Raw genomic sequence first — 26,148 nt, 5'->3', positions numbered from 1 at the left:
TTTTAATGGTTTAATCAAATGGTCTTCCTCTCTATCAGAGATAACATTTAAGTTCTTCACAAAAAGATCTATAATCTATGTGTCAATTCTGGCTTTTTGTTTTAGAATTTTCTTAATCATATTCAATGGAACTTTTAGCACATAACTGTAGTTCAACTTTTGATAAAAAATCTAACATTTAGTAAGTGCAAGTTTCTTTTTCCGAATGTATTTCAAAATAATAACCCCCTGAATTCATAAGTCAATACATTTTATTTTTGTTCTAAGAAATGTTTGGTTTTGTCCTATTTCATTATGATTATCATATGTTCAGTTGTTGTCTTAATAATAAACAAAAAGCAATTAAAGTTTTCAAATCTGCAACTTAACAACTTTTCAAACCAAACAAAAACTGTGAGAAAATAGTTTAAAATCTATTATTCCCCATTGAAATTCCTTCATTTGTACCAATTTTCCTACAAAAAAGAAGCTATAGTCCTTTATGCAAAATACATATATGCCATAAATTACCTATCTTTATCTTCTAAACTCTCTACAGCAGGATTACCACATAAGTGTAGCATTTCTAGATATATATAGCTTTTTAATGAAGACTGGAACACATCTATATCTGAAATAATAATGTAAGTATGATAAATTAATGATTTTAAGACATGTTGTCAGAAATTAATTGAGATATTTATTTAGAGCTAATTTCCTTCTGCATGTAAAGCAAGACTTTGATTAGCCTGCTTGCCGTGTTTGTATATTGTACAATCAAATTCAAATATGATATACATATGTTTGTCTATGACTATATATATGTTGTAAGAAGATGTCAATCTTAATAACAAAGCTTGAGTAAACGTTTATACAAAGCAAGCAAACCAACAAAGGTTGAACTCTCCAAGCATTAGGAAATTAGCTCTAAGTATACATAAACTTATGCACATGAAAACTGAAATATAAATAATGTTAATTATCAAGTGTCAATAAATGAAAATAGCAACACTGAAACAGATTTTGTCTCCAGTTGAAACAGTTAAAATTTAATATTTAAAGTGCCAGGCTTGCCAAGCTTTTAAAATATTAAAAATTTAACTGTTGAGAGTGGAGACATATCTTTTAATACATGAGTTATAGTGATGCAATCTGTTTCTCTAATGACTTTTATCCCTTGCTTTTCAAAGATTTGAAGAAAGTTGTGAAAATAGCACAAAAACAAGAATGAGTCCATAGTCCACGGATGCCCCACTCGCACTATCATTTTATATGTTCAGTGGACCGTGAAACTGGGGTAAATACTCTAATTTGGCATTAAAATTAGAAAGATCATATCATAGGGAACATGTGTACTAAAGATCATATCACAGGGAACATGTGTACTAAGTTTCAAGTTTATTGGACTTCAACTTCAACAAAAACTCTCTTGACCAAAAACTTTAACCAGAAGCAGACAGATGGACAGACAGACGGACGGACGAACGAAAAATTGATCAGACAAACAAACAGACGCACAGACCAGAAAACATCATGCCCATAAATGGGGCATAATTAGAGAAAAAAGTTCCTTACCTGAAACCTGGTTATTACTTAGATTAAAATCTCGCAGTAATAAAAAGTTCTCTAAGCTGACTAGATCTTCCAAACTGAAATGAAAAATATATGCTATAACCTTTAAATACTTGACATTTGTTATTTTTGGATAGAGCCATTATCATGTGAATTAAACGGTCTGTTTTCAGTATCATACAAGCCATATTGAGTTAAAATTCATTGTTACATCACTGATTTTTCAATGACTACTATAAATTTCTTCTATTTCCTTTGTAAAATATAAAGAGCTCCTTTATCAGTAGTTTTATTAATATAAATATTTTTATATTTCTCAGTCGGATAAAGTAATATAATTTTAAAAGTTGATAATATTTTCAACTTCATATTTCTTTAATTTTTTTTTTTTATATTTACATGAGAAAACAAAAATAAAGTTTAAAAGTAAGAAAGATAATGGGTTCTAAAAAGCATGAACATTTGTATCTCTTTCCATAATTATAAAATTAAATACAATTTACCTATTTTGACTAATATTAAGTTTTTGCACCAAGGGTAACCAGGACTGATTCAAATCATCAAGTGAAGTTATATTGTTATCTTCTAATATTAAATCTTGTAATAAAACATGGTTCTGTAAATCAGGAATCTACAAAGAAAATGCATAGATAAATTTGTCATGAAATAAGTACATTTGTCATCAATTGAAATTCATTTATTCATTGGTTTAGATAAACAAGATCATGCTTAATTATTGTTAAGTTACAATTATTGGAAATATAGTATTAAATTTCTAAATGCTGAAACTTTTTCCTCCTCTCAAACTTTCAACTTTACTAGTTAAAGTATCTAATTATGTATAAGCTGTATTTTAGTCATTACTTTAAGTATAGGTATTGTAATATTATAAATTCATGTTAATTATAAGATGCACAGTTTTCTCTCATTTTCAAATCTTTCTGTTAGAACCTGTTGACTTGGAATCGATTAATTATTTGTAATACTAATCAATTAGAAAACAAAAGGGTCTGAATTGATGTAATTTGTAATTAACAGCATTGCTCTATACAAGTTATATATAAATTTGAATTATTTGATTCATCATTTTTACATAATGCCCGCTAACAAAATAAAAACTGTGCCTACTCCTTAATTTCAAGTCTGGATTTTTAGTATTTGTAATTGTTACAAATGATTTGCATAGTAAAATATAAATATACTATACAAATCCTTGTTGTTACATATAAAGTCAAACTGATTTAAATACTACAACCAGAAATAATGTGACAAAGATTGAATTTAGTAATGTCAACCCTATTTAATTACAAAGTTCTTATGTGATTATGACTATCTCTTGTCTATAGCAAATCCAATGTGCATGTTTGGTGGTGAACCTGAAAGGGCAGTACGTCGACTGAGAAAGCGTATGACACCGATAAAAAACTGATTTTGAATATTTTCTCAAAAGTTGGCATTTTCTGTGGAAAAAAGATAGTTTTAAAGACAATTTTAGGAATTGAAAAACACTACATTGATATGTCATATCACAAATATTTGTAACTTTGAATGGTTTCAGAGGCTAAATGAAATCAGTCTCTTCCTACAGTAGAATAAAAGCTATTCCTAATCTATAACTTTTTCAGCTATTTAGATAAAAGCAGATACAAACCTGGAGAAGATTGTTTGCAGATAAATTCAAATGTTGCAGCAGACACAACTTGTTAATGTCTTGAACTTCCTGCAAATGATTATGGGATAGATCTAGATACTGTATAGTGGGTGTGTCTCCCAATCCTGATGTGTTGATCAGCTGGTTTTTGGCAAGTTTCAAAGTATGAAGTCTGCGTAAACCATTTAATCCACCTAAAGTAGTAAAAAGATAAATAATCATTCAAATGTGAAATGTAGAATAAACAATTCAATAATGAAACCAGTCAATTATTTTTATTCAAATGAACAATTACCCAAGTAGTATTTTAACAGCCATGCACAATCAAACTGGTTTTTCTACATACTGCATCTTTACCCCCATCACCAAGTAAATGCATTCTCTTTTTACTGTGCATATTACTATGTGTTTCTTTATTCTACATTGGCTAGCGGTATAGGGGGAGGGTTGAGATCTCACAAAACATATTTAACCCTGCCACATTTTAAATTTTTAGCCTGTCCCAAGTCTGGAGCCTCTGGCCTTTGTTAGTCTTGTATGATTTTTAATTTTAGTTCATTTATGTTTATGAGTTTAACTTAACATCCATTTTCACTGAACGTGTACACAATTTTATTTAGGGGCCAGCTGAAGACCACATTCAGGTGAAGTATTTTCTCGCTGTGTTGACAACCCATTGGTGGTCTTTGGTTGGGTTGTTGTTCTTTGACATATTCCCCATTTCCATAATCAGTTTTATCTTGAACATAATTTCTTTATATTCACAATAAAAATCATTTATAACAAGAATGTGTCCTCAGTACACGAATGCCCCACTCGCACTATTATTTTCTATGTTCAGTGGACCGTGAAATTGGGGTAAAATCTCTAATTTGGAATTAAAATTAGAAAGATCATATCATAGGGAACATGTGTACCAAGTTTGAAGTTGATTGGACTTCAACTTCATCAAAAACTACCTCGACCAAAAACTTTAACCTGAAGCGGGACAGACGGACGAACGAACGGACGCACAGACCAGAAAACATAATGCCCCTCTACTATCGTAGGTGGGGCATGAAGCGGGACAGACGGACGGACGGACGAACGAACGAACGGACGCACAGACCAGAAAACATAATGCCCCTCTACTATCGTAGGTGGGGCATAAAAATAAAAATCTAAGGGTCAATAATGTGTTCCCCATTTTCCAAGGCATGAGATCACCTACCATTTAGCCTGAAAATCAGGGATCTACACTTACCAAGTCTGGTAATTTTGTTGTCCGACAAGTCCAGCCATCGTACATCAGTACATCCATCCATTCCATGTATTCCACTTAAAGAATTATTACTCAGGTCTATAAACTTTATACTGCCCAAGGACTTAAGGTCAATATACTCTATCTTATTATTCTAAAGAAATAAACAATTGAATAGTATTAGTAGATAAACAGCAGTATATACAGGCTGCACTGTAGAAAAAAATGGCAGATGATTAAAAATTATATATGAAATGAAAATATCCAACCATTTACTACTGCACAGGGTTTCCCCTGAGTCAATAATTTTTTTCTTCACCTCTTTTGCCAAAAACAATATATTTTTCGCTGCTTAATTTTTTTTTCGCCAATTAACAAAAATTTATTTTTTGTTTAAAATGTTCATTCAGGTAAAGTTCGAGAAACCAGAAAAAAGAAATAATAAACAGGATGGTTGAAATCAAATCTTTATATTTATTTCTTTTACCAATTTCTTTGGCAAATGATGAATATTAATTGCTACAATTTTTATTTCTTCCCAAAATGTGAAAATGGGGACATCCAGCAGAAACCCTGCTACTACATAGTTAAACTGCATAGCAAAACCAAGACTAGCCTTAGTTTCAAGTTAAGCAGAACTTTCTGATTTTCATACAAGCTTTAGATAAATAAAAATATTAAGTTAAAAGTACAAGTAGTAAAAAATAAAATTACATTCAAATACAAATTTCCTTGACTATCTTACCTTTAAATCTAAGTACTGTAATTGTTTACAATTCTGAAGTCCTTCGACTGCAATTAAGTTACAGTTGGCCATCTTTAGATACTGCAGACCAGTACACTGACCTAAAGTAGACATATTACTTCCTGGCAAGTCTTTTAATTCAACTGTTGTTACCTGTAATCATAAACAAGAATGTGTCCACAGTACACGGATGCCCCACTCACACTATCATTTTCTATGTTTAAAGGACTGTGAAATTGGAATAAATTCTCTAATTTGGCATTAAAATTAGAATGATCTTATCAAAGGGAACATGTATACTAAGTTTCAAGTTGATTGGACTTCTACTTTATCAAAAACTACCTTGACCAAAAACTTTAACCTGAAATTTGCACTATCAATTTCTATGTTCAGTGAACCGTAAAATTGGGGTCAAAACTCTAATTTGGCATTTAAATTAGAAAGATCATATCATAGGGCACATGTATACTAAGTTTCAAGTTGATTGGACTTAAACTTCATCAAAAACTACCTTGACCAAAAACTTTAACCTGAAGCCAAAAACTTTAACCTGAAATTTGCACTATCATTTTCTATGTTCAGTGAACCGTAAAATTGGGGTCAAAACTCTAATTTGGCATTTAAATTAGAAAGATCATATCATAGGGCACATGTATACTAAGTTTCAAGTTGATTGGACTTCAACTTCATCAAAAACTACCTTGACCAAAAACTTTAACCTGAAATTTGCACTATCAATTTCTATGTTCAGTGAACCGTAAAATTGGGGTCAAAACTCTAATTTGGCATTTAAATTAGAAAGATCATATCATAGGGCACATGTATACTAAGTTTCAAGTTGATTGGACTTCAACTTCATCAAAAACTACCTTGACCAAAAACTTTAACCTGAAGCCAAAAACTTTAACCTGAAATTTGCACTATCATTTTCTATCAGTGAACCGTAAAATTGGGGTAAAATCTCTAATTTGGCATTAAAATTAGAAAGATCATATCATAGGGAACATGTGTACCAAGTTTGAAGTCGATTGGACTTCAACTTCATCAAAAACTACCTCGACCAAAAACTTTAACCTGAAGCGGGACAGACGGACGAACGAACGGACGAACGAACGGACGAACGAACGGACGAACGGACGCACAGACCAGAAAACATAATGCCCCTCTACTATCGTAGGTGGGGCATAAAAAGTAGCATTCCATTAATTATAGATGCAAGTTCAATAAGGAAGCAAGAAGAAGCTTTTCTTGCTTGATGTTATTATGGATGACATCAGATTTACTATAAATTCAGAAATTATTTTGAGGTTTTTATTATTGCGAATAATGACACTTGGTGAGTGTCAACCATTATAAGAGCTTGCATTCTGATATTTATTAAGTATATTTGTTTGCAAATTTTTGAGAATTCACAATAATAAAATCATGCATTTTTGTCCTTTCTTAAAAAGTTGCATAAAATAAATTAAATGCACACAATTAAAAAAAAAGTTATTTTACAGCACATCAAGGTAATATTTTACTATCACTAATGGCCTTATATCCTGATCCTCCATTGCAAGAAAAAAACAAAATATCAATGACATATTAATTTTTATTACATTTGGACAATGAAGCAGTTAAAAATAATCAATCAAATTTGTTTACCTTTCAATAAGAACAGGGAATTGAAACAAGTAAGGTGTCAAAGAGACAACAACCCAACCAAAGAGTAGAAAACAGCCCATGGCAACTAATGGGTCTTCAACCCAGCATAAAAATCCCAGCCTGTAAGCAGGCTTCAGATGACCCCTAAACAATAGTTCATACTAGTTCAACAAAATGGACGCCACATTAAACGTCCAAAAACTACAAATAAACTAAAAGGTCCTGTTACCTGTCTGAGAGATGCTACTTTAGCAGCTGTTGTTATTATGCTTTCTTCCAACATGTGTAATTTCTTAGCAGAAGATGGCCGTCTGGGTGGACGCTTACTGGTAGAGGCTTTCAGCTTCCAAGGTTCATTGCTGACTTTACTGAAATTCAAATAAAGATTTACTTGTAAACATACTAAAATCTTACAATTTAATTGGTTCCTTGTTTTAAAAATTGTCATGTTGGCAGGTAATGTTTAAGAAATTATTTGGTTTTCACTCCATAAATGTTTACTTTTTGTGTAATTCATACATGACAATTACATGTATAAGTAATATTCATTTTTAAATTCATCTAAACGCAAAAATATACTAACCTCCATGGAGTACATGATTTGATCCAACTTAGTCTTTTACTTTCAAGATGACTTGGTAATCCTTCCATCATTGATGACAAACCATTCTTTAATCTGTATAAATTTTTAAAAAAAATATTAGATATACATTATTTGTTTAGAACATGCAATTTTTGCTGGTAAGATACATTTATGTTTTAAATTGTCCATTATCTTAGGGTAATCTAATAAAGATCAAAGGTGGAGGAAAATGAATTAACTTTGTTTTAAAACTTTCATTGTAAAAGAAGAATTGATGTTATTATATTCCCAAAATATTTTGGCTGCATGATTCCTATACTGCCATCACTCATCTAGAGGTTATTCTTTTCAAAATTATTGCTTTACTGAGCAGTGATCTTAACTTTTAGAAAAACAAGAATATATGTCACACTAGCTGTATTTCATTCAAATATTCAGTGAACTGTAAAATCTGGTTCCAAATGAACTCTTCAACAATTGTATAAGATATTCAAATATTTTGGCCTAAAGCATCTCTGATTGTTAAAATTTCCATCTTATGCATTAAAATTGGTAACGTTTATGTTATTGTAAAACATTCAGAAAAAGTTCACATCATTTAAAACATGTGTAATGTTTCAAGTTGATGATAACCAACATACCTTTCATCAGTATCACCATTAAGACTAGCAGATGTAGAATCTCTAACCAATCCATCTTTAACCCTCCTTACAGATTTTCGGGGTGAATTTTTGTCACGATGACTAATACTGCCATTTGTTTTAAAATCAGTACTTTTTATAACTTTGTTGTCATTAGTATCATCTGACTCCTCATTTAAAAATTGTTTTAATTTTTCTTCTTGTTTTTTTAATTCAGCTTCTTGTCTTTCTACTTCTTGTTTCTTAAGTTCTTCCTGTCTTATTCTTTCCATTTCTTCTCTCTGTTGGTCTTCTTTCAATTTTTTCTTTTCTTCCTTTTCTTGTTTTTCTTTCTCCAACTTTTTCTGTTTCTCCTCCTCTTGTTTTCTAACTTTTTCTTCCTCTTCTTTTTGCTTTCTTTCTATCTCCTCTCTTTTCTTCCTTTCTTCCTCTTCTAAAAAAAAATTTGGAAAAATATATATATATATTACTCAAATTGTCTTATTCAAAATCTGAATTCAACTTACTGATTAACTCTCTAAAAAAAACCGTCTATGATACATGTAAGAGAAATGTTTGTGGCCATTAAAATACCACTTATTTTATATTTAATTTTCTATTATAAAATGAATATAAATATTATCTAGCAAAAAAAAGTTAATTAAACAAATTTAATTACAGCCTGATTCATTGGAAGACCATTTTTTTTAAAGAATAAGATTTCTGCTTAATAAGATTGGGTAGTGTGGACTAAGTAGTAGATAAATCATATTCATAAATTGCTACCTTTTTTCTTCTGTTTTTCTTCTTCTTTACGCTGTCTCTCTTCTTCCTGCTTTTGTCTTTTTTCTTCTTCCTTTCTTTTCTTCTCTTCCTCTTTTTTCCTTTTTTCTTCTTCTTTCCTAAGTTTCTCTTCTTCAGCCTTTATCCTTTTTTCCTCTTCCTTTTTAATTTTTTCTTCTTTCTCTCTTTGTTTCCTATCTGCTTCCTCTTGTTTTCTTTTTTCCTCCTCTTCTTTCTTTATTCTTTCTTCCTCCTTTCTTTTTTCTTCTTTTACCCTCTTTTCCTCATCTTGTATTTTTTGTCTATAAAATATTTAAAACGTGTTGGCTTCTTTATTTAATTCAAAACTTTCTGATTTGTACCATAAAATATTTTTCTTATTTCAAATATTAGAAAATTAACCAAAACAAAAACAATTACAAAACAAGTTGATAGTATACATTGTAAAAAATAAAAGGACAGGTAAACCACCAACTGAACATGGGAAAAGGTTTGATTGCCTTTGTAATAATTAGTTAATATTTCTTTTGCAGACTGGCACTTATATAAAAGGATTTGTTTCACTTTTTTCCATGCATTTACTAAAGCTGACCTCTCTTCATCTTCCTCTAGTTTTTTCTGTTCTTTTTCTATTTCTTTAATTCTTTCTTCTCTCCTCTTTCCTTGAGCCTTTTTCCACCTCTTGTCAACATCTGTTTTATGTTGCTTTCTAGTGCTATCAAATAAAAAAATTATGTCTTATTTAGTTATGAGTTTTAATTGACTGCCCTCTGCTGATTTTTATGCAATATCAACCACGTATAAAAAAGTAGTGACAAAAATGTGTCCATAAGACACTATGCCTAGCTCACTGCTATGTTCAGTGAACTGTGAAATCAGGATAAAAACCATAATTTGATATAAAATCTAAAAACTTCATAAACAACATGTGTACTTAGTTTTCAGTGACCATAACATCATTGAAAACCATCTCAACCAAAAACCTCAACCAGATTTTTATGCAGTCTCATATTTTGTGTTTAGTGAAATGCAAAATTAGTGTAGTTGTCTATTGCAAAAAAAGTCATGAATGAAAATTGTTTATAGAATAACATCGAAGACTTCAAATAGAGAAAAATATTCAATGAGTGACAAAACACCATATCAATTCAAGAATGTGCAGCACATGAGTTAATTATCAGAGTTGTTAGGTCACAAGTTAAATATTTTTCGATGTTTGAATTCTTTGATTAGTTTTCCTTTTTATACTGTACATTGGCACATGGATTTTTTTAATGAAATTAAAGAAGAAAAATGTAAGGAACTATATCTTCTTCTGCGTATTCACAATTTGTTTTGATCAGATGTTATTTTCGTTTTGACAACGCCTATTGTTGTATGACAACAGAGGAGTGAAAAACCATGTTTATTTCAAATGTGAAATTATCGGTTTTTATTTCACTGGGATATTAATTTGTAATTAATTGCAACCAATGTAATAATTTTCTTTATCCTTTATTTTTAGATGTTTTATAATTATGGTATAAGTCTTTTACCAGTATCCTTTATAAACTGATTGTATTTTAACAGCAGCCATTTCCTTCTTTTCTTCTTGTTTGGTTTGTTCTTCTTTTACTCTTTTTTCCCATTCTTCTTTCTCTCTCTTGGATATTTCTTCAAGTTCTTCAATCTTTTTCTATATTATTCAATAATAGTACATATATCTAACAAAGTGTGATTTATTTTTGAGAGACATAGCTATCTCTTTGAAATTTGTCTTTACTAAATATTTAAGTGGAACAAAACAAAAAATTCTTTAATGTAAGGACTGTGATGACAGCCATTTCTCGGTAAAAGGAGATTGAGAAAAAAGTATTAATTGCATTTCAGAAACAGGACAAATATGCAATCAACACATCAACAATGAGTTAAATGCAATCTGCAGATTGAATGAATTATTTCTTGTGAAAATGAACAAACCTGTTGTGTCTTCATTTCTACATCTAAAAGTTGTTCTATTATCTTTTGTTGTTTTTCTTCTTCTTCTTGTCTCCCCTTCAATAAATTTTATAATATTTTCATTCATACTGATGAAATTCAAGGTTAGACAATATGAGAATCAAGCTTTATGGTCATTATTGGAAAATTAACAAGTAAATTTATTTATATCTATTTTCTCTTAACATCTTTCAGAATAATCCAAAGTTAAGTAAGCTTTTAAAAAATGTTTACAATTTTAATTCTAATTTCTCAGAATTTTTAATTGACAAACAAATATTTGAAATGCATATATTCTCTCCAGTTTTGACAGTTGTATACAAAATCAGCAAAATATGTGATTTCGCACTTCATATATTATAGTCCTTGAAATCAATTTTGTAAAATTTATGTTCATTATATGTATTCTTAAAAACATTACACTTTTTTCAGTACAGAATATATAATTTGACTGTATTCTTGATAATATTGATATTTTGCTTGCATTTTCAGGTGCTATTCTACACATCAGCCTGGGCCCCTTTTTATGGAGCTCCATACAAGACAAATACATGGACTTATCACACCAAACATTGGCTTGCCAGGCCCCCCTTTTATCACAATCATGGATATGCACCATCTACATACACGCAAAATTTATTAAAATTTCAAGCGCCACCTAATATACTTTAATTTACCTTGAAATAATAGAAAATTTACTTTATATTAAATAATGGTACCTTTCTTTCAGTAAGGAGTCTAGATTCTTCTCTCTCAAACTGAAGTTTTTGCTCTTGCTTCTTTGTTTCAATCTCTTGTTCAAATATTTCTTCTTCATGTCTTTCTCTCTCTATCAACTGAAAATAATAATAGACAATGATTTAAAATTATTGTTTTCATTTACTTTAATATAATTGTAGAGTTTTACTGACAGCAAGTTCAGGTCAATCCTTTGCAATTGTTTGGAGTAGAATTCTTACCTAGATATTAATCTTCCTATATCTGTGTAATGAGATGTTGGATAATATCAACTAATCATAAATTATATTTCGCAAAGAAATCAAACTAAAGCACATACTTAGCCTAAAAATATCACTGTAAAATACCAAAATAATATGACATGGTCAACATGTAAATTTTAAACAAAGCTCCTTCCAAGTTCATTTTTTTTTTGTATTTGAATGAAGATAAAGCAGACGGGACATATATAAAGAACAAACCTGATTAAGTTGATCTTCTTGTTTTTTGGATTGTTCTTGTATTCTATCTTTCTGTCCTGCCAATAGTTCCTTAAACTCTAACTGTTCTTTAGTTACCAATACCATAGCTTTATTTTCTGTAAAGAGGAAAAACACATCAATGATTTACTTTAAGACCTTACTAACTCTTTCAATACTTAAATGACTGCTTGAATGATTAGAAAACTAAATAAAGTATTATCAAATTCACACGCTATAAGTATTGGGTCACATTTTGTTAAGTCCTTAATAGTCGACATTAAGGCACAAGTTTACTTTATTATTGAAGGCTATACAGTGACCCATAATTGCTTAAATCCATTTTATTTTAACTATGGTGAATAGTTGTCTCATTGGCAAGCATATCTTTTTTGTATAAATGGTATGTTTTTACCTGGTCACTCACATACTATAGTATCTAATAAAAATAATTTCAAAAGGAATATCTCTTATTGATATACATGTTTCTACACAGACATGAGTCAGGAATCTGATGTACAGTAGTTGTCGTTTGTTTATGTAATTTATACGTGTTTCTCGTTTCTCGTTTTTTTATATATAGATTAGACCGTTGGTTTTCCCGTTTGAATGGTTTTACACTAGTAATTTTGGAGCCCTTTATAGCTTGTTGTTCGGTGTGAGCTAAGGCTCCGTGTTGAAGGCTGTACATAGACCTATAATGGTTTACTTTTTTAAATTGTTATTTGGATGGAGGGTTGTCTCATTGGCACTCATACCACATCTTCCTATATCTATGACACAATATAAATAGCGTTTCCTTAATTAAAATATCAATAACATATTATTTTCCCTCTCATCATCGTCAAACAGAAAAGTTTAAAATTTTGATTTTATGCATGAACTGCCATAACTGACTTTTGGCATTCGTGGGAAATCATATCATTGGACGTGAGTATAATTGCTTTTGTGACATCAAATTTTTCCTTGAAAAAGGCCATATATAATTTTCTTGCATATCAGATCTAATTTAACTTCATTTGTTCAACATGTTTTATAAGAGAATGACATTTGACCAATTTGACTGTTTTTACCCTCTTTTTCTTCTTCCTCTGTAAACTTGCTATCATCCTCAGAATCTGAGAACAGGTCATCATCTTCATCACTGTCATCTTTTTCAAGGTCTTCTAAAATCTTTTAAATAATAAAATTTATTCAAATGGAACAAAACATCATTATACTGCAATCAAAGAGCTGAAGAGCTCTGAGGGAAAAGACGGCCATTGTTTCAATTTTTAGGGGGTATCTTTTGAAAGTCTACATACAAAGAATGAGCAAAAGAACAGCTAGAACATATAGAAAGGCTAACAATAATGAAACTAATTGTTGTTTATTGTTATTTCATTTCCTTAGTCAAGAATTCATCATAGAGACAATTTGGACCAATGAGGTCTGCACCTTTTAAATCAAAACATTTGATTAAAGTTGGGAGTTAATTATCTAAAATTCAATTGAATTTAACAACTACCGGTACTACAATATCTTTTAGAATTTTAATTATGTACAACTGAACGGCAGGCTAAGACCATTCTCAATTTTTTGTGACAGTATTCTCAAGAAAGTGAGGACTGAAAAATCTATTCAGTTTTAATTTTTCCATTGATAAAGTTCCCAGTTACAACTCTCATCACAGGGATACATGTACTTATAAAATCAAATATGATTGATATAAGCTGTGTGAAGTTTGTTTCCAGATCCCACATTTTGATATATCTTTAAAATTCATGAATAAATAGCTTTAAACTACAAAAAGCAATATTTAAAAAAAAATGAAAAAAAAAATGACCACTACAATAATTATGTTGGTACGCAAAATTAATGTTTAATTGATGACTACTTATCATATATATACTTAATGTGACATTTTTAGTGTTCAGATACATTAACTTTCATTTTAGTGGGCAACTACTCATCAATTGAGGTGCTCCTTAATTGGAGAAAGATTCTAAAAACATAACTTTACAGAAAGAATGAAAATTGCAGTTGCTCTCCCCAATCTCAAAAGGTATAAACTACAAAAAGCAACATTTTATTTTTTTTATTTTTTTTTAACCATTTCAATAATTATGTTGGTACACAATTTTTTTTATATATAGAAGACTACTTTATCATATACTAAATGTCACATTTGAAGTGTTCAGAAACATTTACTTTGATTTTAGTGTATAATTACTCATCAATGGAGGTGCTCCTGAATTGGAGGAAGATTCTAAAAACAGAACTTTACAGAAACAATGAAAACTGTCGTTTCTCTCCCCAATCTCATGTATCCCCATTGACATTGTTTACCGCGAAAGTTGACCTACAAATTATGTGATTATAGCCTCAGATTAAAGCATTGCATGTTGGTGTGTGAATGATCTACACTACAGCAAACATCATTAGGTTTACATTTAACAAATACGGATTTTAAATTAGTATACAAATACTGTGAATGATTTTGATAATGAATAAAGGATATCCCTGTGTGGCATTCCAAAAATGACGTCACTAGGTTAGATATATTTAGAACATTTCGTAATACTGATTTTTCCGGACTGTAAAAGAAACGTAGATAGTGTAAGGGAAAGCTCAATATACGATAATTTCACGAGAAACAGAAGGGAAATGTATAAAAAATGTATTTAAAGTCAATCTGTTCTCCTTGTCATCAATTTCAGTATGACATTTTGAGGGGGTTTCCAAACTATCAAAACAAAATGATTGACGTGAGGGAATGATACTCTGGCCAACCCCATTAGGGAATTGACGGCTTCAAGCCGTCTTTCCCCAATAAAACTGAAGCTATCTTCTCCAAATCATTTTATGAAATTCAACTACCAGAAGATTGATTATGAAGCATGTATCATTTGTTTTCTGGTAAGATTTTCTTTCAAATGGCTTACGATCATCAGGGAATACCAATACTTCATGTTTTGCCATAAATATGTGGCTATGCAATACTTGATGATTTTTACAGATACAATACATTTATTTGGCTCTATACTTTTTTGCACTTGTTTGAAAAGTAATAATCACATATTTTAGATTTTTCAAATTTTCAATAGTGCATGCACAGATTAACCTAAAGAATGCACTTCAGCTAAACTTAAACATGTAGATAAAAGAATGATGCTTCATCAATATAAAAAAAAGGAGATGTGTTATGATTGCCAATGAGACAACTATCCACCTGAGTTCAAATGAAGTGGTAGTATAAAGTAATTATAGGCAACCATAGGGTCTTCAACAATGAGAAAAACCCAAATCTTATAGTTAGCTATACAAGGCCTTAATAAGAAAATGTGAAACAATTCAAACAAACAAATAAAACTAATGCTCTCATATGTAAGAAAATAATTTATGAAAACATATATAAATGACATGACAACCACTATGCTACAGGCTCCTGACTTGGGATAGGCACATAAAGAATGTGGCAGGGTTAAACATATGTTTGTGCCCTCAGCCCTCTCCTAACCTAAGACAGTGGTGTAACAGCACAACATAAGAACAAACTATTCAATAATATCAGTTGAAATTGGCTTAACCCAAAAGATTAGTACAAGACAATAAACAAAAAAATAACATAAAAGCTATAGACACAAAGCACAGAATTAAGAGTAGTCAAGTTCTTATTTTTTTAGCATATGCTCTGGTTGGACAATGATTATAGCAGTTTTTTTTATCTGACTAATGATCATCTTTATCACATGTAGATGAAAAATGTAGAAACAAGAATGTGTCCATAGCACACTGATGCCCCACCCACACTATCATTTGCTATGTTCAGTGGACCGTGAAATTTAGGTCAAAACTCTAATTTGACATTAAAATAGGAAAGATCATATCATAGTGAACATGTGTACTAAGTTTCAAGTTAATTGGACTTCAACTTCCTAAAAAACTACCTGGTCAAAAACTTCAACCAAAATGTTAACCTGAAGTGGGAAAGACGCAGGAAAAAAGATGCACAGACCGAAAAACATATTGCCTCTAAGTAAGACATTAAAAATTCAGAAAACATAAAATAAACCTTCAAAATTAAACCAGAAATCAAAATAACCCTATTTTTTACCTTTAATCTTAAATCCTCTATGTTTTCACCATATTCTGTAATATCTTGCTGTAGATCCTCATCAAAAGGAATGACATCTCTAGAACCTATCAAAATACAAGTCAATGTATCACACTACACAAACCACTGAAGGTTTTTTCAAGTCCTTTATATTCAAACATTTGTGCAATGATTTTATTATTATGCAGGGATCTATAGGTTTAAGAATAATAAAAACCAACATTAAAGTTTGGATAACATAATTTGCATGTAGAGTTTACTGAAATAGTAATTGTTTATCACTATTTTTTATACAATGTTCAACAATTCCAATAATAAATACACATTAAAATTTCTAAATTTACAGTATCAAGTTTGCAAGTATTTTATCTTGTCTCTGTCATGCTAAATTTTCTATTTTTTAGTGTAGAACATTTGTTGTGTTTTATATGTGTATAGTTTTTTTTTATAAAATGCACTAGACTCAACTCTTAGGTAACTTACTAGTAATATCAACTGACTGTCTGAGAAGGTCATCACATTCTGCAAGGTCAAGTTCAAAAGCTGCTGTCTGTTGCTGCAGAGATTTAACATAGTTGTCAAATTCTCCAGGGAGGACCTGAAAAACATATACACATGTATTATGATTGAATTGATTGATTGGTACTTAATCATGTTTATGTTCAGCATCAAATATAATTTGTATATTGACAAGACTTCAACAATTTAATATGAAAAGAATCATAAGATCATGAATTATAGTTTGAAAGCAAAATGGAGAATAAAACAATATAGTCAACACTGCACTATTTATGTCAACTATTGTTTATGGAATAGATAAATGTGTCAAAGTTGTCAGATAGAATGTAGGTGTACGTTTTATGTCTGAAATTCTTCAAATCACACAACCTAATATCTGCTTCAATGATTTGATTTTTTCTCATAATATGACTTTCAGCATTCTGTTTCATTCTAATAACAATTCTAGAATTTTTGGTTACCAACATACATGTAGGCTTTTGTGAAAGATTATTAAGTTAATCTTAAGCAATAAAAATCATTTTTCAAAAAATGTTTCGTAGTATCAAATTTATTCCATAAACTAATAGTATATTTGGTATTTACATAATGATGATGTTTAATCTCAAGAATAAAAAAGGGTTGAAATTTTTTTTTTTTATATGTACTGGAAACCCATAATTTTGCTCTTCACCAATCAAAATTCCTGAATTCAATACCTCATTTACATCTTCTGATGAACTATTATCACTGTTCAACACATCTGAGGCACTGGTATCTGAAGACTCTAAGTCTGCTTCTGTCAATTTGTCAAGTCCTTTCTGTATTTCAGCCGCAATAAACGCCTCTTCATCAGACTCCATCTTGTCAACCTTTAAAATAGTAAAGAACATCGACATATATAGAGGTACAAATGTAATTTACATGTTGGTTTTAATATTCATAAATGTTTTTAAAGGATTCTACTGGCGCTGCCATAATAAGTAGAAAATGTTTTTTTGTTTTAAATCCAGTCTAAAGAAATATATCCTTCTAGAGGGATAATTTTAACCCTCTATACAGGTATAAATCCCATAGAAAGTCTGTAGTACAAGTGGGTCTACCTTTTCACAGATTCTGAGTTTAAAAATAGTTTTTGTGATTTTTTATGAAGAGGGTGGTACTTAGGGTTATTTTCTTGAGAAATGGTCACTGTTTTTTATTTCACGTTCAACATGTTTTTACTTTTTTATTTCACGTTCAGTCGTGCAAGACAGGTGCCTCAATCAACGTGTTCTGCTTATCTAATTTTAAGTGTGTTGTGATTTTCAAATACTTATGTTGCGTGCTCTGTATTTTTTCAAATGAAATTCAATGACTTTTTGGATCTTAAAGAAAAAAATGGATTCAATTTTGTTTTTGATAAGGCGGAAAGGCCTTTGATGTTGTTCCTTATCTATTTTGGAGCTTCCAAGATATATGTACTGGTTTCCCATCTTGGTAAGCTATTCATGCTATTCTATTATTACAATCAACTTGTCTAGAAAGTTCTGTTTGTCAATCCAAAAAATATTTCCGTTAGATTTTTCTAAAAAAAACTACTTTACATAATCACTACATACTAAGTTCAAATCTGATATGTTTTTACAGTGAGTTGACTATGGGTGTTACCGTTTCCCTGTAGCTATTGTTCAACCAGATTGAAACATTGACAATACAATTGGGACATTTAAATTGACCAGTTGGTTTGTAAGATTTAAATCTACCTTGATGCTACCTGTAAAAAAATTAATTCACCCAACTCAAAATTTCAGAATGCTTTTTTCCTGAAATTTTTCTTTACCTAGGATTATTCTATCAAAAATTTGAAAGGGTAGAAATATTTTTAGGTTTTCATTGTTTTAAATCCCCAGTATTGATAATATTACTAAAATTTACCATAAAATCTTAATCAGTAAAATATTTTGTTAACTGCATATTAATATGCATGAAAATTAAAACAGTTTTTAAATAATAAATGATTCTTTAAATTTGTAACCCTCATACATAGAATGGTCCATTTGTCAGTGACACACGAAAGAGCTATCCAGGTGATTTCAGTTTCAATTTTCAGATGGATTATATGTTGTGCATTTCTTTATAATGTCCCTTCAAGATTTTCATTTTGGATTATGATATTTGCAGTGTTTTTCTTTGAAATTTATTATAAGAGGATTTTTGTAGAAAAAATACTGTGTTCACTGAAGGAAATTCAATTTGCATAATATGGAATAAGTTATGTAAAAGGTTATAAAAAAATCGAACTTGAATGCAAGTAGAAATAATTGCAACACATTCATTATAAATTTTGGGATATATTATAAGAGTGATTCACCTGTTTAAATTCACCTGTTTAAATGGCATATATATCATTGGAATTATCATGGAAATGAAACAAAATGTTAAATTCATAAAGTGGATATAGTCTAATGTAGTGATAAAGTGAAATGAAAAAGTAAAATATTCCAAAATATTCCTAATGTTGGGATAATATGAATGTGAAATTGGAAGTAATCATTATAAAGTTCTGGATCTAAAATTGTTTGATTGGAATATATACATATAAATAAATTTGGTGTATTTACTGTCTTCTGATTGGTTAAAATTATTAGTTTTATTTTCAATGTTGTCAATTTTGATGGCGACACGCCCACTCTGACGTTGTGTATTCATACGCCAACATGTGTGTACGTTGTTATTGTTAATATATATAATATAAAAAGTTCTTTGAGCCTTATTTTTGATAGAAATTTATTTATAATAAATGGCAATAATTTATTTTGATTTTATTGAACCATAAAACTAATTTTTGACTCTTCACATTTTACATAATCCGCTTCGCGGATTATTCAATGTGAAGAGTCAAAAATTAGTTTTATGGTTCAATAAATTCAAAATAGATAATAGCCATTCATTAAGTAAATGAAATAAAAACTCAATACTGTGGATATAATAAAATCAAGTGATATAGTGAAAATATATGAATAAACTTATCCAAAATATTTGTAAAGTGAGGATACTCATTTTAAATGTGAAAATGGAAATAATCAAATATTGCTAAATTCTGTACCTGATTTTAGGGATATATATATCATGGGAAATTTAATAGAATACTGATATAGAGAGAAAATCTAGTTATATAGTCAAAAGCATGAACAAATATTCGAAAACTTTCATCATGTTCATAAAATTAGAAAAATGTTATAAATTATTTCTGATAAAGAAAATGGAATACTGGATGAGATGTAAAATATGTAGAGTAAATAGAATAGTTCATTCAAATATGATTTTGATATTTCAATATAAATATACATTAACAATTTGTTCAAGGAACATGTCAAAAACAAATTATTATGAGTTATTTCCCATTAAAAAGCCAAAGAGATATTAAAAAGGTTTTTTTTTCAACAATATACAAGAAATCTAAGCACTCATAGTATTTGGCTATGAAAACATTAAAGAGGAAATGTAGTGAATTATATGACATGCAATTAAATTCCCTTATAAAAATATATATGTTGCCCCCTTCTAAAACTTTAAATGACAGTAAAAAAAAATTCTCTTTTTCAGTCTAAATGTTATGTATTTTGGTATTTGAATGATTAATTATTTCAGTTAAGGATTCTCTAATAAAAAAACATGAGAAAAGTTTTTTTTTTATCAAATTCACAGTGTTAAGTTAATGTAAGAACATGAAATAAGTTTGTGTCTAGTTATCAAATATAAGTAGTCATATTCTAGCATTATTCATACCATTGTATAAACTAATTTAGACTGAATGCATATTATGTTATTCAACAACAAGAGGCTGTCACAACGACAGCAAACCGGATTTATTAATATTTATTTGTGTCCTGGCAATATCGCAAGAACCATTACTGATGAATGGTGAAAGTGAAAATCGTCAATATCAAATTTGACCTCCATTTTGTCATCAGTATCAACATATTAAAATTAGAAAAGCTTAGATTGAATGGTTCATGAGAAAATGCAACAATGTAAATAGAAACGCCATTTTACAATCTTTCAAGAACCATAACTCCTGAACGGTAAAAGTCAAAATCGTCATTATTGAACTTGACCTCTATTTTGTCATCAATAACAACATATAAAAATTTCAAAAGCTTTGGTTGAATGGTTCATGAGAAAATGCACGGACACAACTGGAAACACCATTTTTCAATCTTTCAAGAACCATAACTCCTGAACGGTAAAAGTCAAAATCATCATTATTAAACTTGACCTCTATTTTGTCATCAGTAACAACATATCAAAATTTGGGAAGCTTTGGTAGAACAGTTCATGAGAAAATGCACGGACACAACTGGAAACACCATTTTTCAATCTTTCAAGAACCATAACTCCTGAACGGTAAAAGTCAAAATCGTCATTATTGAATTTGACCTCCATTTTGTCATCAGTAACAACATATTAAAATTTGGGAAGCTTTGGTAGAACAGTTCATGCGTTAATGCACGGACACGACTGGAAACTCCATTTTTCAATCTTTCAAGAACCATAACTCCTGAACAGTAAGAGTAAAAATCGCCATTATTGAACTTGACCTTTATTTAGTTGTCAGTAACAACATATTAAAATTTTAAAAGCTTTGGTTGAACGGTTCATGAGTAAATGCACAGACAACATTTGATTCCCGCCCGCCCGCCCGACCGACCGACCGCCCGCCCGCCGTACATCCCCAAATCAATAACCGAAATTTTTGTCACAAAAATCCGGTTAAAAATAAAAATTGAAGCCTTCAGATGCCATATAAATTTTTTTATAAGTTTAAAAAAAAACATATCTCAGTTATACTACAACAATAACAATTAAACAGGTGAAGTGATAGGATAAGAAATACTTCAGGAAAAAAGCATGCTGAAAGTTTTGGTTAGGTGAATAAAAAACTGTACAGGTAGCATCAATGTAGATTTAAATCTACCAAACCAACTGGTCAATTTAAATGTCCCTATTGTATTGTCAATGTTTCAATCTGGTTGAACAATAGCTACAGGTAAACGGTAACACCCATAGTCAACTCACTGTAACTTGTGAACACTTTCTTTTTCAGATCCTCTAGATAAATGCTTCCTCATTGCCTTTTTTTGGCAAAATGAAAAGATTGACTTTAAATAGGAAAGGCATCTTAAAAGTGATGTCTAAGCTTTAAAGTGTTTTCTGATTCTTTAACCATGAGTCATGGTAGCTGGTGGCATGGATAACATGTGTATTCTTGTTGTTAAAAACAAATGAAATAGATCAAGAATACACTTTTGTGTCTGTAGGATATTGGCATTTGAAAAGTAAGGAAGATCGCTGTCGTTATTAACTTTTTTAACAGCCTGATTAAACCACTTATATCATAAATGTGTAAATGAAATATCAAGTAAAACAGGTGTTTTTTATATACAAGATGTCTATTCTGTTACGCCGTTCCTCAAAATTTTATATAGTTTGTTCGATTATATTCTTAATCTGTTTATGTGTTCCAGTCTAGGAGGATCATTCATCTTTAACCTTAAACAGTCAGGGGTGCTACTTAAACAAGTGATTTCATTATCACCTAAATCAGTGATTTTTATATTCAGTTATCACCTATTTAAGTGATTTTGGTGTTTTCTTTGATCTTCAAATGCTAATTTCAGTGATTTTCCATATTTTCACAAACTTTTCTATAATTTTCCTACATAAATCAATTATCCCTTTATCTTTGGATATCAATTTCACCAGTGGGCTTGGGCAGTAAGTTAGTGCGCTAAAGCTTTTAAAAGTACCCTTGGGAATTGTTCTGTAATCAAATATTCATTAACTACTCTCACTATCAGACAAAGGTTAACAATATTAGGTGACCTGATTGGATTTCTTTAGAATTAGAATGATTTATTTTAAGGTTATGTCCTGATCTAGAAATTATTCCAGTTTTTGCATATTCAAATAAACTGTAAAAACTGACAGGCTTATCAAGCAAATGACAATTTTTGCATGTACATAGTTGTTTTTTCAATGGAATTCTGGTCTTTTTACCAATAAAAAAATCAAGCTTGTGGGGAAAATATAAAAAAAATGTTATAAACTCTTATTGAAGTGATTAAATTTTAACTTCTCAAATTACTTGTTTCAGTGATTTTGAAAAGTCTGTGCGAAAATCTGAAATATTTCACAGCCAAAATCACTCAAAGAAGTGATTTTGAAATCACTTGTTTAAGTACCACCCCTGACTGTTAAAAGAACGTTAAAACATCGTATCATTGCTACCTTTCCCTTCCTCACACATATCTCAAACTGAACATTGCAAGGTCATACCAGTACTGGAGAACATTTTAAGGACAAACGTCATCTTGAACACAATTCGTGGCTAACCACAGAGTGAACCGATTTTATAACATTGTATTTGAACCCTTTAAATTGCTCTCCACAAATTTGAACCTTTTCTCTGTGAAACACCACTGAATACCTGAAATTTAACAGTTCTTGAAAGTACAACATTTTTGCACATTAAACAGACTGTGTGCTATCAATTATATTTGACATTTCGTTCATCATAACATTTATTCAACACTTTGTAATTTTGTATTTTATTTGTATTTCAGCTTTTTACCATTTGTTCGATTGGTTTAGGAATAAAGTATAAGCACCTGATAGTTTTTCTTGCTTGAGCACAATCGTTGTTTAAAATTTATAGTCAGGCGATTACAATGACAGTGACTCAGTCACAAAAGGATCTCATCAAAGTCTTTATTTTTATCGTGTAATGTCATTACAGAAATTATGTCTTTTTTCCGTGCAAACACCAACACTTTATCAATAACTATGAACTGTTGGTTGTATTTTTGGGGTTTGTCTATTAGACTCTTTTTTAAGTGTTGTTTTGAATATTTTATAAGGTATGGTCATATTCCTTTCGACTACGGTCTTGATCGATGCAGCAAAATTCTCAGCAAGTTCTCTTAATCTTACAGTAAGGGGATCATATTAAATTCCCTTAAAATTCAAACAATTTGGTCTCCGTATATAGTCATTTACCGTTGTATTGGATATCAAATTTTTATTCTAACGACTGTTGAAAATTTGTTTATATCCGCCATAGCGTTGGCATGTTCTTGGTCAGGAATTTGATCATTTCTGCGCTTTACAATACTGAACATACGCCCTACATTAAGCATTAAAAAGACACTGATTTATTTCACTGTAGGTATTTGCTAATCGAACTTTAGCATAAAGTCGAGTGTGAGTTAATTACTCCGAGTCTCGAACTGATTGATTGATTGTTTGTTTGATTGTTTGATTGATTGATTGATTGATTGATTGATTGATTGATTGATTGATTGATTGATTGATTGATTGATTGATTGATTGATTGATTGATTGATTGATAAAACAAGAACTATGGATAATATACTCACAATTGTTTATCAAATATAATTTCTCTTTGTGCTATTTTTCGGCATACTGTAAAACATGGTATGGTACGATGGTATGGTATGTGGTATGGTATGATGGTATGGTACGAATACCATCATACCATGGTATACATGAATGGTACCATGGTATGGTATGATGGTATGGTACAAATTACTATACCATGGTACAAATTATTATGCTATGGTATGAAGCATGGTATGGTTTTTCAAAAGAGGAAATTTTGAAAAGTTAATAAACCTATTCTTAAACAGGATTTTATTAAATATCTGTTTTCTTTCTTTCTTTTTTGACCTTTTCCAAAACAAACTGTTTTTTTCAATGAGAAACAGGAACAAGAATTTTGGTTGAAAAACAATGTAAACAAAATATTCATTGGTTCAATTTTAAAATCTATGATCATTTCAAAAACATTATCAATGCTAATGAGCATATATATGTATATGCTTGGGTGGGTTTGGATGACTTTTAAATAAAACAGGGATTTAGCTGGTTGAGGAGTGGCCACTCCTGTTAACTTTGGGATAAACTATAGATAGGAGACAGTAATGAACTACATTGGTTAGAGGTATAGGGCGAGGGTTGAGATCTCACAAAACATGCTTAACACTGCCACATTTGTTGCACCTGTACCAAGTCTGGAACCTGTTCTCTAGTCTTGTTTTTTTAAAAATTTTGGTTCATTTATATGTTTTGGAGTGTATTGTCACGTTTATTTTATATGAACTAGTACACATTTTTGTTCAGAAAACGGCCATATAACTTCTAACCCCACCCCCTTTTTGAAGTTAAATTATTGCTCCCTTAGGAGCCAGCTTCAGCCCGCCTCCTGGTGCAAAATTTTTTCACTGTGTAAGCGACTTTTTTTGTTTACCTTGGACTGTTTTCTACTCTCTGGTCGGGTTGTTGTTTCTTTGACACATTCCTCATTTCCATTCTAAATTTTATGAAGGATTTACTATACTCAAAGACAGTTACATATATGCTGTTTATGTCACTCCTTTGAGCAAGCACCGTAAAGAAAGAAATGGACAGCAAATTTAATGTGATTAGCGTGAATCTTAAAATTCTTGTAAACTACAGGTACATGTAAGATCAGTTCTCAGGGACAAATTATGTCCAAAAACACTTTAAGTGTCTAGTAACAAATTACAGGAATCCCATTTTCATATAAACAGTAAACAACATTTCAAATTTTAACAGAACAGATGACAGCCAGTGAGTTGAAAACAGTTAACAGTTTAATTTTGTCTCAAATAACAGTTAAAAACACAAAGGCAAAAACAGGTTAACACAAAAAGGTATTGCCCCCCCCCTCTTATAGGTCAGTATGTTGATCATTTTCTTATACTTATAGTTCAAAATCAGTCTACATATATAAAGGATACTACATCGTTCATTAATATCATTGAGAAATTAGAACCTATGGCAAACAGCCTTTTGGTTTCGTATAATATAACACAGATGTTTACTAATCTTCCTCAAACGTCCTGTAAACGAGCCCATGACAGTTTTGACAAATCAAGCTCTGTCATCAACATTTGTTGAGAATTTTTTTAGAAAACATAGCATTTGAATTCGATTACTTTAATTCTGCATTACATAATATTCTATCATGGCAGATATAGGGACAATATGTATTCATAATATTCGATGGAACATCAGATGAAATAATAGATGTTTTTCGTCTAGCAAATTATTATAACCCTTTATTAAAGCTAAAAGGAAAAAAAATCGTTCTTAAATGTTGATGTAATTAAAGGTCAAATATTTACAACACATGGCAATTATAATTGACCTTGAAATACATTTTAAAGAAACCTATTCCTATCTCTATCTGCACAGAAATAGCTGTCACTCTCAGCATGTATTAAAAAAATGAAATAAAATTGTTTAATAAAATCTCACATAATAAAAAAAGACTCATTCCTTGGTTGATATTGTGTATTAACTTCCATAATGCACATTGTTTTTACATATAAATGAAGAAAACAATATACACTCTACAACATGTGGTATCTATCAACTAACATAGTATTATATTAGTGACAGTTTTAATTAAATTTGAAAGTATGGTGTTTTCTAATCACCACTGGAGATGCATTCACCTTTTATTCACATTTT

The 26,148-nt window shown here is 30.3% G+C and overlaps 1 protein-coding gene across 1 annotated transcript in view; it reads right to left on the bottom strand.

The window, feature by feature from the left end:
* Positions 1–23,753, bottom strand: part of LOC143083117 (leucine-rich repeat- and IQ domain-containing protein 1-like) — a 34,494-nt gene extending 10,741 nt beyond the window's left edge. The window contains exons 1-20 of the mRNA XM_076259347.1: positions 23,629–23,753; positions 17,307–17,459; positions 16,573–16,687; positions 16,090–16,175; positions 13,067–13,166; positions 11,997–12,112; positions 11,517–11,633; positions 10,780–10,854; positions 10,356–10,495; positions 9,413–9,535; positions 8,824–9,122; positions 8,059–8,491; positions 7,418–7,510; positions 7,064–7,202; positions 5,188–5,340; positions 4,446–4,596; positions 3,203–3,396; positions 2,055–2,182; positions 1,555–1,628; positions 511–610 (exon numbers count right to left, since the gene is read on the bottom strand). Of these exons, the coding sequence (XP_076115462.1) occupies positions 511–610; positions 1,555–1,628; positions 2,055–2,182; positions 3,203–3,396; positions 4,446–4,596; positions 5,188–5,340; positions 7,064–7,202; positions 7,418–7,510; positions 8,059–8,491; positions 8,824–9,122; positions 9,413–9,535; positions 10,356–10,495; positions 10,780–10,854; positions 11,517–11,633; positions 11,997–12,112; positions 13,067–13,166; positions 16,090–16,175; positions 16,573–16,687; positions 17,307–17,450 (2,780 nt within the window). The 5' untranslated portion in view covers positions 17,451–17,459; positions 23,629–23,753. The remainder of the gene's footprint in view (positions 1–510; positions 611–1,554; positions 1,629–2,054; positions 2,183–3,202; positions 3,397–4,445; positions 4,597–5,187; positions 5,341–7,063; positions 7,203–7,417; positions 7,511–8,058; positions 8,492–8,823; positions 9,123–9,412; positions 9,536–10,355; positions 10,496–10,779; positions 10,855–11,516; positions 11,634–11,996; positions 12,113–13,066; positions 13,167–16,089; positions 16,176–16,572; positions 16,688–17,306; positions 17,460–23,628) is intronic.
* Between the last annotated feature and the right edge of the window lie 2,395 nt (positions 23,754–26,148).

This window comes from Mytilus galloprovincialis, chromosome 7, assembly GCF_965363235.1.
Source record: "Mytilus galloprovincialis chromosome 7, xbMytGall1.hap1.1, whole genome shotgun sequence".
Lineage (NCBI taxonomy): Eukaryota > Metazoa > Mollusca > Bivalvia > Mytilida > Mytilidae > Mytilus > Mytilus galloprovincialis.
The sequence above is the reverse complement of the archived record's forward strand: the minus strand, read 5'-3'. Positions and strand labels throughout refer to the sequence as shown.